General features: G+C 43.7%; 2 protein-coding genes across 12 annotated transcripts in view; both read left to right on the forward strand.

Moving 5' to 3' along the window:
* The window catches only part of LOC133375135 (uncharacterized), a 74,420-nt gene extending 73,932 nt beyond the window's left edge, over nt 1-488 (forward strand). For all 10 annotated transcript variants that reach the window (XM_061606689.1, XM_061606685.1, XM_061606683.1 and 7 more), the window contains 2 exons: nt 13-62; nt 183-488. In XM_061606689.1, coding sequence (XP_061462673.1) covers nt 13-62; nt 183-215 — 83 coding nt within the window. In that variant the 3' untranslated portion in view covers nt 216-488. The remainder of the gene's footprint in view (nt 1-12; nt 63-182) is intronic.
* Nucleotides 489-1,329: 841 nt separating this feature from the next.
* Nucleotides 1,330-14,681, forward strand: LOC133374818 (uncharacterized). 2 transcript variants are annotated; one of them, XR_009759996.1, is made up of 8 exons: nt 1,330-1,394; nt 2,725-2,893; nt 4,000-4,341; nt 5,265-5,576; nt 6,229-6,354; nt 7,814-7,860; nt 8,784-9,080; nt 14,600-14,681. XR_009759996.1 is itself a non-coding variant. In XM_061606045.1 (7 exons), the coding sequence occupies exons 2-7, from the start codon at nt 2,857-2,859 to the stop codon at nt 8,847-8,849; spliced, it is 930 nt and encodes a 309-aa protein (XP_061462029.1). In that variant the 5' UTR covers nt 1,330-1,394; nt 2,725-2,856; the 3' UTR covers nt 8,850-10,453. The 2 variants fall into 2 exon arrangements, 1 of the variants encoding a protein (XP_061462029.1); XM_061606045.1 differs by lacking the exon at nt 14,600-14,681 and having other exon boundaries at nt 8,784-10,453.
* The last annotated feature ends 12 nt before the right edge of the window (nt 14,682-14,693 follow it).

Below are 14,693 nucleotides of genomic sequence, written 5' to 3' on the forward strand. Positions count from 1 at the left end.
TTCTCCTCCCAGGGAATGCAGGTGGGCCGGCAGATCAAATACCCATGAGGGTGATCCAACAGGTAACACGATGAAACGTTCAGGCAGATGCGCTGATTCTTATTTTGATGGAGGGGTCAGGATGGGGGAGGGGAATCAATTCGGTTTGCATTTAAAAATGGCCTTTCCATTTTTTGTTCCAGACCGATTACGCGGAAGTCCGTTGCAACAAATGAAATCCTGTTCAAACCCATTGATGCAGTCTAGTGATAAAAGTATATTTAAATGGATTTATATGGCTTAGTGGTCAAAGTATGGATTGTTTATTCAGAAGAAGAAATGACACAGAGCAAAAAAGCAAATCCTGGAAGCTGAACATCTCTTTTGACTTGCTGACGTATTAAACCTGACATTTTCTGTATTAATGTGATCCATGTCTTCATTCACAAGCATATCATAATGGACAAGCTATATCTGCCATGCTCTGTGGCTGGTTGTTGTTTCTTTGTTTAGGGGGAGGGCCATAGCCCCGTGGCAGAGGATCTGCTTCACACACAGAGGGTCCCAGTTTAAATCCCCAAAGGCATCTCCAGGTAGGGCTGGGAATGCCTCCTGTCTGAGACCCTGCAGAGCTGCTGCCAGTCAGTGTGTGCTATATGGACTCAGTGTTGCTGGGCTTCAGCTTTTGTTATCCCTGACCATTGGCTGTTTTTGCTGGGGCTGATGGGAGTGAGCTCAACAATCTCTGGAGGGTGCCAGCTTGGCTGTCCCTGGCATAGACTACCATGAACAATGTGGCCGAAAAGCACAAACACAATTTATGAAACTCATTGCCACACTATATGGTTGTGGCCACTAATATAGATAGATGGCTTCCTGGCTCCATGCAGGGACATCTTGGGGAAACACAAGGGTATGTCTATAGGGCTGGCCCACGACATGTTTTGCTGCCTGAGGTGAAGGAAGAAGATGGTGCCCCTCCCCATGAGACATGCAGAAGCCGATGGGATTGGTAGCTGGATCTTATGTCCATTGTGGCAATGGGGCAGTGTCCTCCCAAGGGGAACAGGGTTGTTTCAGGGAGTGCAAGGCAGCCACAAAGCCCTTTCCTCCAACTGAGAGGAATAGCTGGAAGGGCGAGGTCAGAAGGAACAGTCAGGCTGCCTGTGGAGACAACATTTCAGAGAAGTCAAATTTTCCTATTTTTTCTGCGCTGGCATAGTTTGGACAATCCCACCCACCCTCAGTTACCTCCCCCTCCCCGGACCTCTAAATCTCTTGCAAAATGTGAAAGCCTTAATAAATCATCAATTTTTAAAAAAAAATCATATTTTTTTTCTGTAGAGAAAGGAAGATCAGCACCTAGATTAGTTTACACTCACTGGTGTTACCCGATGCAGAAATTTGGTTATAAGGTATTTGTTTCATTGTGGTTTCATTTCATTTATTGGTCATTGAGATCATCTGTCTGAAATAATGTCCACATTGTAAGCTGCTATAAAAAAATGAATACAAACGGTTACTATGATGTGCATACATTGAACAAAGTGGGACTTACTTCTGAGTAGAGATCTGTTCATTTCAGGTCTCATATTTCCAATCTTAAATTCAGTTCTCCACATTTTTGCAGCAATTTGCTTTTTTTAAACAAAAAAATCCCATGAAAATGTGTCAGCACTTCGTGCAAATTTCTCCTAGTAAATACATTTTTGTATTCAGTTTTGACTAATGTAAATATTTTTGCAAGCAATTTCCTCTAATATAATGCATTATTATATGTTCTTTTCACTAATCTATGCTCTTTTATGTACACTTTCCACTAGTATATGTGTTATTGTAAACATTGTTTGGTTGGAATACTGCATCACAAAATTCGAAGTAGTGTGAATTTCAAAGGATAGCTGTGTTTTGGTTTTCACATTGCTTCTGAAAGTGCCAATTAATCCGTTCACCTTCCAGTGCAAACTGAATTGAATTTCTCCCTCGTCCCTTCGTCTGAGTAAACATGGGTAGATGTTAGTGCTGAATTTTCCATCCAGATTTTGTTGCAGATAACAAATGATTCCAGTATTGGAAGAGAAGAGATGATTAAATAGACAGGGTTTTTGAAAATGCTTACTCTGGAAAAAGCAGTAATATAGTCCCAGCAAAATGGAGAAATGTCACCTCGTCCCTTTCAGCTTCTGAATTCTGAAATCAACCTGCTGTCAACTGGACCAACTTTGTCCTACATGTTGCGATGTCTGTAGATTTCCAGGCAACTTTGATATCTTTGTAAGCTGCTTTGGGGGAAATTTTTTCTGCAGCTAGCAAAATTGGGAGATGTAGCCAAAATCCTCCTTCCACGCAGAATCTGCTTGTTGTTTTTCTTCTGCAAGGAAGCAAGCAGAGAGATTTTAAGAAGGCTTTTTCCCACTGGATGCAGAGGAGAATCCAAATCTTCCCCTGACCTTTAGCAAAACTATATGTTAAGGAATAGCTAATTAGTTGGCAGCCACAAAAATGACAGCATAACTACACACAAAATTTTGTAAATATGGAAGCTGTTTGTGAAAGAAACGAGCAGAGGATCAAGACATGGGAGTCAAAACTAAAAAAAAGAAGAAGCAAATTGTCCCGCTGTAGCTTAGAAGTCTTAAAAGTGGCCCCCAAAGGTTTCAAAGTCTGAGAGTTCTCTTAAATGCCCGTGGCTGGTTCCACCTCTGCAGCTGCCTAAATGAGATGATGTCTCACTGACCTTTTCAGTGGCGCCCAACTTCACTCTGACTGCAACACCCACGCAGAGGCAGGCCCTTTACAAGGAACTGCTGCTCCTTTCTTAGACCCTGAACTGGAAAAGCTGCACATCAGATCTGAACTTTGTTGCTGCTTTCGGCGATGCCATGGGCCACGTACCTCGTTTTATCTTCAGCAGGTAATACACTTTCTTGCACTTCTAATCCAGCCGTAGAACTTTCCATCAATGAAATTAGGCTGCTTGGCTTTCCCCCCCTTTTCAATATGCTCAGTCACTTTTGGAAAGTCTCAATACGATCTAGATGAGATGTTCCGCATGTTCGTAGGCATTCCACAGCTTTAGCTCTCTTCCCACTGTAATTTTTCTGTCTTGGGCATCCAAGCGATGTGGGATGAGGAACATCTATGACCCTCCAGATGTTGTTGCTGGACTCCAGCTCCCCCACGGATGATGAAGGATTTGAAGCCCAGCAACCTCAGGAGGGCCACTGAGACTCTCCAGGCCTGGTGTAAGTATTCCAGACCATATAATGTGCCTTTTGTAGTAGTAGTAATAGTTGATGATGATAAGAACTGCCTTTCCCGATATGTAGCAGCCCCGGACCCTGCACTCAGCATCGGCGACCCTTCATCGTGTGCCCCCCAAAGGAGGTGTGGAGAGTGGCAACACGAGGACAAGCCTTGTCAGTGGTGCCCGCACCCCGGTTTGTGCAACACTCTCCCAGGGAGGTGCGCCTGACGCCATCATTATCCATCTTTAGGCACCAGGCAGAAACATTTCTCCCAGGCATTTGGTCCTTAACTTTGGGAGGCTTTTGGAGGGCTTCTGTTGCATAGCCTTCCTAAGAAGGGTTGCTCCACCGCCTTATTACTGTTTTTAACTTTTTACCTTTTACAGAATCTTTTCCTTTATTTTTTATTTTAATTTTTTATTAACTGTCTTTTTTTTGTAATGTATTTTATTGAGTGTGCATAAGTGTGTAAATAAGCGACAAACAAACAATAAATAATAATCTGCTCTTCCTCCCAAAAGTATCCCAAAGCAGCAAGTAAATTTTGTTACATTTATATCCCATCTTTCCTCCAAGGAGCTCAGAATGGGGATGCAGAGTTCTGTTCCACAACAACCCTGTTTATCTTCACAACAACCCTGTGAAGTAGGATATGCTGAATGAGCATTGTGGCTGAGTGGGGATTTGAACCAGGGTCTCTGGGGTCCTAGCCCGACACGTTTATTGAAAAACTAAAGCCACAACAACTTATTTTTTTGGTTTCTCTCTACAGTGTCCCAAGTCCAGCTATCATTGCTGTATCAGAAGGAGCGGTTCCAGTTTGTGGACATTGGAAGGACAGCACAGATCTCATGCACTGTTACAGAAGATATTGATGGCAGAGGACTAGAATTCCTTTGGTACAGAAGGAGAGAGAAAGAGCTCACGTGTTTAATCGAGAGTTGTTTAGATAATGACACTGATGGGAAATTTGTTTGCAAAGTGGGAAGCCAACACTTGACCCTGGAAATCTCCAATGTCCGAGTGGAAGATTCCGGCCTATATATGTGTGCTGAAAGATATTGGGACTTCTACTCCTTATCTTTCAGCAATGGATCTTTTCTGGTCGTTGGAGGTAAGGAAGTGGGATGGAGCTTTGCAATGGAAAGGCGGATTGCAATGTGTAACCCTAAAAGCAGAACAATACAAAAATGTATACACTCAAAGGAGAGGCTGATTTTCAACAGCTTCCCCTTGCGTGGGCGGTTCACCTCTTTTGGACTTCTAGCCATGCATGGAGGTGACCCCTGTGCAATGCCGCTGACAGAGGCTAGCCTGGACAGGCAAATAATGTCTGAGAAGGGTCATGGCTCAGTTGGCAAAACACTGCTTTACATGCAAAAGGTCACTGGTTCAACCTTCAGCAGCTCCAGACAGGGCTGGGAGAGACCTCTGCCTGACACCCTGAGAGGCACTGCCAGTCAGAGTAGACAAGACTGACCCAGATGCAGCAGTAGTCTGACTCAGCCAATGCAAACTAAGAACATTGCACTTGCTCCAAAATATCTTTTAAAGATCATAAAAACAAAACCTTTTTTAAAAACATGTTTAAAAAGTCTTAAAAAGCAACTCCAGCACAGATGTGGCCTGGGATAAGGTCTCTACTTTGTCAGTCTCCTTCATGTCGCTATGGCCACTGCCAGTCAGAGTAGACAAGACTGACCCAGATGCAGCAGTAGTCTGACTCAGCCAATGTAAACTAAGAATATTCCACTGCCGATATGTGAACCTTGCTCCAAAACATCTTTTAAAGATCATAAAAACAAAACCTCTTAAAACCGTCTTTAGAAAAATATTTTTTAAAAAACATGTTTAAAAAGTCTTAAAAAGTAATTCCAGCACAGATGTGGCCTGGGATAAGGTCTCTACTTAACAGACTTGTTGACAGGGGAAGGTCTTCAGAAGGTGCCAAAAACAGCAGACACATTCTAAAAGAGATGCCAGTGATTGGAGCCGGTGTTGCTATTCTTACTGAGCTTCAATCTTTTTTTTTATCAGACAGTTATACCCCAAGCACCTGGGTGATGCTTTTGCAACCTCCTAAGCAAGATCCACCTGCCCAGTTCGAGAACCAGCTCGCTTGCGTGGTTCATGGAGCGTCCAGCTTAGTCCAGGTGTCCTGGGACATCCCCGGAGATCTCCGGCATGAGGCCAGGACCCTTTTGGTGAAAAACAGCAGTGGCTCCTTAACGTTCATCAGTCTCCTTCATGTCCCTATGGATTCACACATCAGTGGTGAAAATGTCACATGTGAAGTCAGGTTCAACTCTTCGGGCCCCAGCGTGAAGAAGAGTGCTGTGTTCAATGCAAGTGAGTTATTTCTGCATGCCTAAATGTGCTGTTGTTTGTTGTTGATATTTCTATCCCACCCTTCCTCTTGAAAGGAGCCCAGGGTTGCCAACAACAAGTGATAAAACAATAAAAACATCTTAAAAACAAAATACCTTAAAAACAATTCCATTTAAAATGATATGCTTTTATTTGGGAATACACACCATTTCACTGTCGAATAGAAGAATGGATTATTCACAGTTATATTAATCTATTGTTGGTCCATTAATTTCAAGGGGTCTGAGTACTATAAAGCTGGAAACCCAATAAATATTAAAAGTAGAAAATAAGAATATGAGCATCTGCAACTTCCTATATGCCCAGCCAGTCCTTGACTGTAATTCTTAAGAAATAAATAAGAAAGGAAGGATGCTGTGGTGACCAGTATTAGCCTTAGTGCTGATGCCAGACCTGCCTGTCGCTGCCTCCATCTTCTCCAACTCTGTGGGTAGTCACTGGGGCTTGGCTACGGAGCCCTCTTTGCAAGGCCGAGGTTGTCTTGCCGAGCTGATTGCCTTCCCCTGTGATTTAAAATCCCGGTGGGGAGGAAGCTGCCATCGCTGGCTGGAATATCGATCCAAGACAGCCATTTATTCTGAGCGAACAAATCTGTTTTCTCATCTTTTCAAAGCTTCCTCCAGAGACGTTGCCAATGACTGCACAACCTACAGAGTGTCTGTGGCTGCCGTGGGCATCTTGGCGTTGGTGCTGATTGTCCTGAGCTTCCTTTGGGTCTGTCTCAACCAGTGTAATCTAGGTAATAGCAGGAATCATGACCTAAGAATGGAATAGCAGCTAGGATGATAATTCCTGTCTCAATATCTGTTTATGCAGGAGAAGATTACCGACATTGTTTCATCGTTCGCCTGTTTCTTTAGTTTATGTTTTTATTTCTATTTCTGCAATTGCGTTACATGATTGGTGCTTGGCAGTAATAAATAGGGTTTATCAGGAATTTTCAGCAGGACGTCAGCTGGAGGTATCCTGTAAACCTCCTTCTCAAAATGTCAGTTGATTGAAGTTAGGGATGGAGAAGAGTTTCATTTGGTTTGCAGATTTTAAGCAAACCAAGAAGTAGCAAGATGCATGTAATGGCCTATTTTAGGGTAAAATTAGGTTGAGATATGCACAGATTGAGACTATTTAAGAAAACCTTATTTTAAACATATGCTTTGGCTGTGCATAGATTACCAGCTTCAAACATAGCTGGATCATTATTGTTCTCAATCCGGATTGAAGCTGGTTTTGGGGGAAATGCATCAGAATGCAGTATTTCACGAGAAGCGATAGGATAGATACAGCCTCTGTGAAGCTTCTTGCTCAACTTAACTCCAAGGTAACGTATGCTGTTCACGCAACAACGCTCACACATCAACAGACTGTGGCTGCAGAGTAAATGAGAGTGACTTTGTGATAAAAATACACATTTTGAGTACATACTGAAACATGAATTTTCATGCTAACATTTTAAAAAAACGCATATTAAGGCGGAATGGGATTGAATGGAATTATGAATAAATGCACACAAAATGGGCACAGACCAGAATGTCTGAAGATGCCATTGGGGAGTGAACCACGGACCTTCTGTACGCAAGGCAGATGATCTAACCACTGAGCTATGTGGCCCTTCCGCAAATGATATTCCTTGGGATATGAATCACACTGGAAATGGGAAATACAAGGGAATGGGAACAATGGGGCAAGAATGGGGAACGTCTGTCAACCTCCAGACATTGCTGGACTCCAACTCCCATCATCGGCCATGTTGGCTGCACATATATATGTATATCTGCCCATTTTGGTTTCTCCCGGTTTCTCATTGTTCCAAATTTTTGTAGCAATCTGCAATTTTTTAAATTAAAAAACCCTCATGAAAATTCATCAATATTTTATTGTGGATTTCTGCCATGGCATTTTTGTAGAGTTTACATTCACTGACGTGTCCATTTGAATGCACATTTCCCTCTAATTTCTACACTTTTGTCCACATTGGAGAACTGCATTGCAAAATTTGGAGACGTGAGAACTTTGGAGGATAATTGTGTTTTGGTTCATTAATGGATTTGAAAAGTGTAGATTAGGTAGTTTCTTGTTAAAATGCAAATAAAATGGAGTTTCTCTTCTACCCTAGTAGCAAAGTCAAATGAAAGTTGGGCAAGTTAAGGAAAAAGAGGGTTGCTCTCTGATGCACATCTTTTTTCTTTTTGGTCCCCAAGAATTCCAGCGCAAGATCTCCAAACCTCCATCTTCTGAGGTGTCCCAGGTATGACTCACTCACTTTCTCTGTCTGTGTCTGTCTGTCTGTCTCTATCTCTCTCAGAACATATTGAGTGTTTAAAGGTCCTGTCACACATTACATTCTATGTAGCCCCTGATTTGGGTTCATATATCCAGATGTTTCAAATGCAACTCAAAAGGCACAAGAATCCATTATTTAAATCGCCTGAATGCAATACAGGAAGATGTGTTTACCTGGGCCCATCAACCTGAGTGGAGCATGCTAGCCACTGAGAAGAGTCTTCTCATGTGGCTAACAACATGCTTCCTTGTCCTTTCATGCTGATTGGAGCCAATTAGAGTGAAAGAACGTGAGTAGGTCACTGAGAAGTTTCTTCTCAGTAGCTAACTTATGCCTTTCATGCTGACGGGCTCCTAGGGTAAGTGAGTTCATGGCTTTGGTCTCCCAGATCCTAGTCTCAGACTTGGCTTCATTTCAAAATTCTTAAAATGAAAACATTTCTGGTAATGTTTAGCCCTCATAGAGAGAGACTGTGCGGGGAGAAGCCTAGGCACACAGCAGTTTTATTTTGGTTCTATAATTCTGTAATTGCAGAAGAGACGGTGAATCTTGAGGGGCGTGGCTGTGAGGGAGCGTGGCATAATTATCAGGAAGGAACCTTGCACTTCTGAATTGGCCCCTACGCTACTGGTGCAAAGCAAGCCCAGTGAGGTGTAACATCCAGGGAAAGGGTTGTGAGTGTGGGAAGCATTCCGAGGGCCAGAGAGAGAGGTTTGGAGGGCCACATTTGGCCTAAAAGCCAGGGATTCCCACCCCCAGATTACACTGACTGACATCACCTCTCCCGAGTTTCAGGCAGGAGTCTTAAGCAGTCAAACTCATAACAGGATTCCCCACTGCCACTGTTGCTATACAGGGTATTATTATTATTATTATTATTATTATAGGATGACACTGGCTATGCCCAGCTGAATCTTCTCTCAAAGTCTGGCGATGGGAACAAGAGGAATTAAGAATTTCTCAGGGGAGAAATGAAAATGTGACCTCAAAAGATTTGACCAACTGATGACGATGACAACAGGGAATCCGTTGGTAGAGATAGTTCATCGACTCCAACCTGGGCACCTGTGGTTCAAGCCTCGGCCCAGTCCCATACTAAATCTGAGGCTCTATGCAGAATGTGACCTGCTGATCTCTGTCTCCCATCAGTAACAGTGGAATAAATTAGGAACCAGCCTGAAATGGTATATTGTGAAAATGATCAGGTTTGTTATGTATTTTATGGCAAAATACCTACATGAATGAAGGAATGACTAATGATACACCTGACCTTTTTGAAAACGTATGCCCCACGTTCAGGTCCAGACTGAGACCCCCGCAGGAGATTTCCTTCCTGATCCATAGGTAGCAAAGGAATATAGGAAGCTGCCTTTCACTCAGTATTGCCTACACTGACTGGCAGCAGTTTCCCAGTGTTTCAGGCAGGGGATCTTCCCAGTCCTACCTGGAGAAGCCAGGGGTTGACCTTGGAACCTTTTACATGCAAAGCGTGGCTATGACTTTTTTCCCCTTTTGACAGAAGTGGGTGAAATTTGCAGGCACAGTAACTCCTCCAGAGTTGATAATGCCTTTCAAATTACCGGCAGATAGTTCCCAGATTTCTTGTGCTGGGTACCTTTAACTTTTTTTTTTTAGTGGAATGTCTATATCTTTTTTTCTTTGGGGGCAGAATTGGATGCAATTTACAGGCAAGGTCGTTCTTTCTGAAAGCAAGTCTGCTCCGTCTTCTGTGTGGCAGCTCTTCAGATATTTTGAAGTTCTCTCCTCCCCCACTTAAACTTCTCTTCCCCAGGCTAAACACCCCCAGTTCTTTCAGCTGCTCCTCTTAGGACTTGGTTTCCAGACCCTTCACCCCCACGAGATCACCAGGAATATGATTTTCTTTGAAGGCCCCATCATCTAAGGCAAGGAAAGTGCCTGTAAGGGACACTTCTCTTGAGTGACACTCTCCTAATGAAACTCTTTGCCTGGGCTCCACAGGTCCACCTTCAGTGTGATTTTGCAGAGGTTTATCCACACTTTCTTCTGTTTCTGTCTAGAGAGAAACCTTTGCAATGTAAAATAGTTGCTGGGCTTGACTCTGCTATTTTATGGAGAGATTGTCTTCATTTATGTGGGGTTTTTCTGTTTGCTTTGTCTTAATTGCTTTTGCATTTTGCATTCTGTCGTGTATTCTTCATTTTAAAAGCTCAAAGCCAAAACAAAAGTTTAACCAAGCCAGCTAACTCCTAGCCTGGTATCTACAAAAGGCTATGACCATGAGGACTGTCTACATGCTTTATCATTTGTGGGTGTCCCTAGAGAAACACACAGAAGCACATTATTTTTTCTCACTATGTCCATTTCACAGATCAAGAAAGACAACAGGAAATCAAAGAATCAGCTTGCTCTTTGAGAGCTATTTCTGGCAGTCGCTAACTGGCCATCTCTGTGGGTTAAACAGACCACATGTACGTTAAAGTCCTGGGTATGAACCTCAGTTACAGACACCTTTGGTTAAATTAAAAACAAGAGTCCGCCTGAGTCAATCCTTCTGTTCTTGTCGGTTTTCACACCCCTGAACCTATTTACTTTATTTGCAAAACAATAAAAACAGGAAACTTTTCAAAGGTTTGTGCAAGTTTGCTTTGCTAATGTTTATACTGGTAAAATGCAAGGTTTAGGGTGGAGTCTCTCTCTCTCTTGCCTTTCCTCCGACAGCCACGTCTAACACGGTTCTTCATCTTCCAGCATCTTAAAACACAAAGCGAACGATTTCAGCTGGACAAGAGAGAGGGCCGAAGGCTTGCTGGGCAGGAGAGACCCCTTGTGGCTCACCCTAGCCTGCTAAGCCCACTTGAATTGTTCTCTGTAAATAAGGAGGGTCCTATCCTGCTAGAAACAATGGCAAGGGAAAATCCCAGGAGAGATTTACACCAAGTCTTGAGCTGGTCCAAAGCTCTGCCTGGTTTGGGAGGCATGTCATGGAATCCGGACGGGTCTGGATCCTGCAGATCCAACCTGCTTCTTGGTCCTCCCCCAACATGATCCTCCCCAGCTGGTTCCATCAGGCCCTTCTTTTGAGCCTACCAAGGCCAGAGTTATGATGTTGGTTGGGACTAGGGATGGACAATGAATTTGATTTAGCCTGCATATTAAAGCTGCATGTATCAAATCTGCTCTTTCTGAAACTAAGTGGGAACCAAAACACAGCTATCCACTGAAATTCGCGCTCATCCAAATTTTGCAGTGCAGATCTCCAGCCAAACCATGTTTACAAAAATGCATCCATTAGAGGAAATGTGCATGAAAGTGAATGCATTAGTGAATATAACATACAAACTTCATTAAATTAGGAGGAATTGCTTGCAAAAACAAGTTTATTGGGAGAAATTTGTGCTGAAATGCTGATGACGTTTCACGAGGATTAAAACAAAATTGCAAATTACTGTAGAAATGTGGAGAACTGAATGTAAGGTTGGAAAATGGGGGGACTTGAATGGACAGATCCTTCCATCCTTAATTGGGGCAGGGGGCTGAAGGCTTCTCCAGCAGCAGCAGCAGCAGCAGGGAGGGGGGATCGGACACAGGCTCCCCTCGCCAATGTTGGGCCTCTGGGATTGCTTCCCAGGGCCCATGAGACCGATCCTTAAATGATTTGTCTTTTGTCTTTTCCACATCTGCGAGTGAAACAAAAACCACTTTGTTTTTTAAGTAGTTGTCTTCTCTGTTCCATTAACGAACTATAACATGAAACACAAATGATATGTGCATAATTTTTAAATCTTCGTTTCTTTCTATTAGAGAACCAGTGTGGCGTAGTGGTTAGAGTGTTGGACTACGACCTGGGAGACCAGTGTTCGAATCCCCACACAGCCATGAAGCTCACTGGGTGACCTTGAGCCAGTCACTGCCTCTCAGCCTCAGAGGAAGGCAATGAGGAACCCCCTCTGAATACCGCTTTCCATGAAAACCCTATTCATGGGCTCGCCATAAGTCGGGATTGACTTGAACGCAGTCCATTTCCATTTTTTCTTTCTATTGGGAAAGCAAAAGGGCTTCCAGACAAATATTCAGAAGTGAAGTACTGGCCTCAAAGGAGTTCTTTAGCACAGTTTTGCAAACACACTCACAGATATTACCTGCCCAAGAACATGTTTTTAAGGACTGCCTACCCATCCACATTCCTCTCTTTGTCATTTCTGAACTATTACTTGAAAAGGGGTGTGGATGGGATAACATGGGGAGTTCTGCTTGCCATTAGCTGTCCTGACCTTGGCCTCAATGGTCACCAGACACTGCTGCAGTTTCCTGTGGCATCTCCCTGTTGGGCCCTTGGTTAGCTGGTTGCTCTGGATTCCCTGAGGAAGAGGAAGGGGAGGGGGAGGGCTTAGTTGGGGAAGAGCTGAGTTAAATGCAATCCATCTTATAAATGCATGACCTTACCTCCATCACGGTACTTTCTGATGAACAGGACCAACGGGGGAATCGACAGGAGGAGGACAAGGCAGGGTACCCTGTGATACCACAGAGGGATGCAGTTTCCTGTTAAAGGAAAAGGATGGGGGGGAAACTGTGGTCAGTGGCTAGGCAGACTGCTAGCCCGTAAGACAGCAGAGCAGAGGGGGAACTGGCCAAGACTTTTTTCATCACACACGTTCCCCCACTGATGTGCCCTTAAACTGGTTGTGGCTGCGATTCCAGGGTTGCAGGGCGGGGCACGGCAATTTAAAATGCAACCTTAAAAACAGTTTAAAATAAATTGCAATCACAAGGACAGGGTGGGTCCTAAAAATATAGAGCTCAAGTGTGAAAGACCAGGGTAAAGATTATTAGATGTTCAACCCATTGCAGGATTTAAATGTATGATGTGAGGCAGCATTGTAACGATCTGTAATTTTTTTAAAAAATGGTCTGTATATACTTTTGTTGATGTTTCATATATTTTGCTTTCATGTTTCTTGTGTATCACCCTGAGTTCCTTTTGAAGGAAGGGCAATTCATAAGTAAAATGAATACGAATGAATAACAATAAGTATGGATGCTCTGGCCAACTTCAGGTGTCGGGTAACTAACTCAGGGTCTTATGGACAATCTGTTGTCAATCTGTTTTACTTCATTCAATTTAAAATGAGGTAATGTCTTGCATTTGGGGCCCTGGACCTCTGCCTCAGAGTGTCATCCTGCTGGCACCGCTGGTAAGCACTGGGCTCCTGTAAAGCTTCACGGCTCAGGGAATGGAGTGCATGCAGCTCCTAAGAGAGAAGAAGCATCACAAATAGTTTTGTTAGATTTTTTTATCCTAACCAGATTCCAGTCTCAATGAGGTAAATAACAATGATAAGAAATGCAATGGCAAACTAAAGAAAATAGCCACTCAAATGTTACATTCCATCGCCTAAACCAGGAGTAGCCAACATGGAGGCATCCAAATGTTGTTGGACTCCCATCTCCCGTCATCCCTGGCCATTGGCGATGCTGACTGCTGAGATTGGTGGAAGATGGAATCCAACCAGATCTGGAGGTTACCGCATCGACTACCCTTGACTTAAAATATGAACCCAAGCTACGCTGTCTTGCTGGAGTCATTGAAAGGCAGCCAAACGAAGATGGGCAACAGCATCGGGATTTTTGTTTTTTGTTTTTTACACTGGGCCTTGCAGCATCCCATTCTGCTTCACCAGATGGAAAGTGGATGGGTACCGGGTCTGTATAAACCGTGCACTCCCTCAGGGAGTTGAGGCATATGGACCCCACCTTCCCTTGATTCTAACTGGCTTAGCGATGAACTGAATGTTTGTCAACTGGAACTGACCAGTTCAATTGGTTTGATCCAGATTTTGGTGCCGCCACTGCAAAAGCGGCTCTTCCTGTCATTCTGAGGTGTCTCAAGCTCCAACCATGGTGAGCCTCCGAAAGGAACAACTTTTCTCTCTGGCACACGGAAGGAAACCTCAAGTGTCCAGTTTGGCTGTGTCATCATTGGGCTGGCCTAGGTGTAGTGGGCAGCCACTAAAACCCACAATGCCAATTGAGATCCATGTCAGCCAGAGACTTCTTGCTTACAAAAGCATAGTTCCCAAAGCCTTAAGAGGGCTGGCTTGGTCTATATTCAGATGATTGTCTTGAATCTGGTTTGGCAGAGGAACATCGTGTAAGGCAGTTTCCTAGATAGACCCCTTGGTCTATCTGACTCAGTACCGCCTGCTACACTGACTAAGGTAGAGGTATACTCACTGTTCTGCCGGCTCCAGTGCATCTCCACCTCTCTGTTCTGAAAACGGGAGACTGAGACGCTAGCCTCTTTTTACTGCAAGACGTGGTGGGATCAGCTGGAGTGCGTTTATTAAAAAGCTCCACTTCACAGAGATTTTGCAACTGATTGGTAGATCAATCCGTTCCCGCTCCACATCTGGCTAGTGGAAATGCTTTTCTGTAAGTGACTAGTGTGCCCGCAGCCTAACAATAAGTTTCCAAGGTTTTAGACAGGAAGCTTTTCCCAGCCATACCTGGAGATGTTGATAACCAAACCTGGAACCTTCACATTAAAATCCTAACTGGAGTTGCCCTCCATTCCTAATCTTAAATACAGCCATGAACTACAGAGTTTGCATTTCCTTTTTTAAATTTTTTTTGCTTAATACTTTCTTGTGTTGTATGATTTTTGCCACAGATCAATAACAATCTTTATTTAACTGCTCCCTGCAATCTCTCTATGGCCCAGGCGTTTCCTTTTCCTAGAAGAGTGGCGTGCTCTTTGCTGCTGCCCAGCACTGATGCCTGCTCCTCACTGGCCTTTCTCAGGGCTCCCATCCCTG

Source organism: Rhineura floridana, chromosome 22 (assembly GCF_030035675.1).
Source record: "Rhineura floridana isolate rRhiFlo1 chromosome 22, rRhiFlo1.hap2, whole genome shotgun sequence".
Taxonomy (NCBI): Eukaryota; Metazoa; Chordata; class Lepidosauria; order Squamata; family Rhineuridae; genus Rhineura; species Rhineura floridana.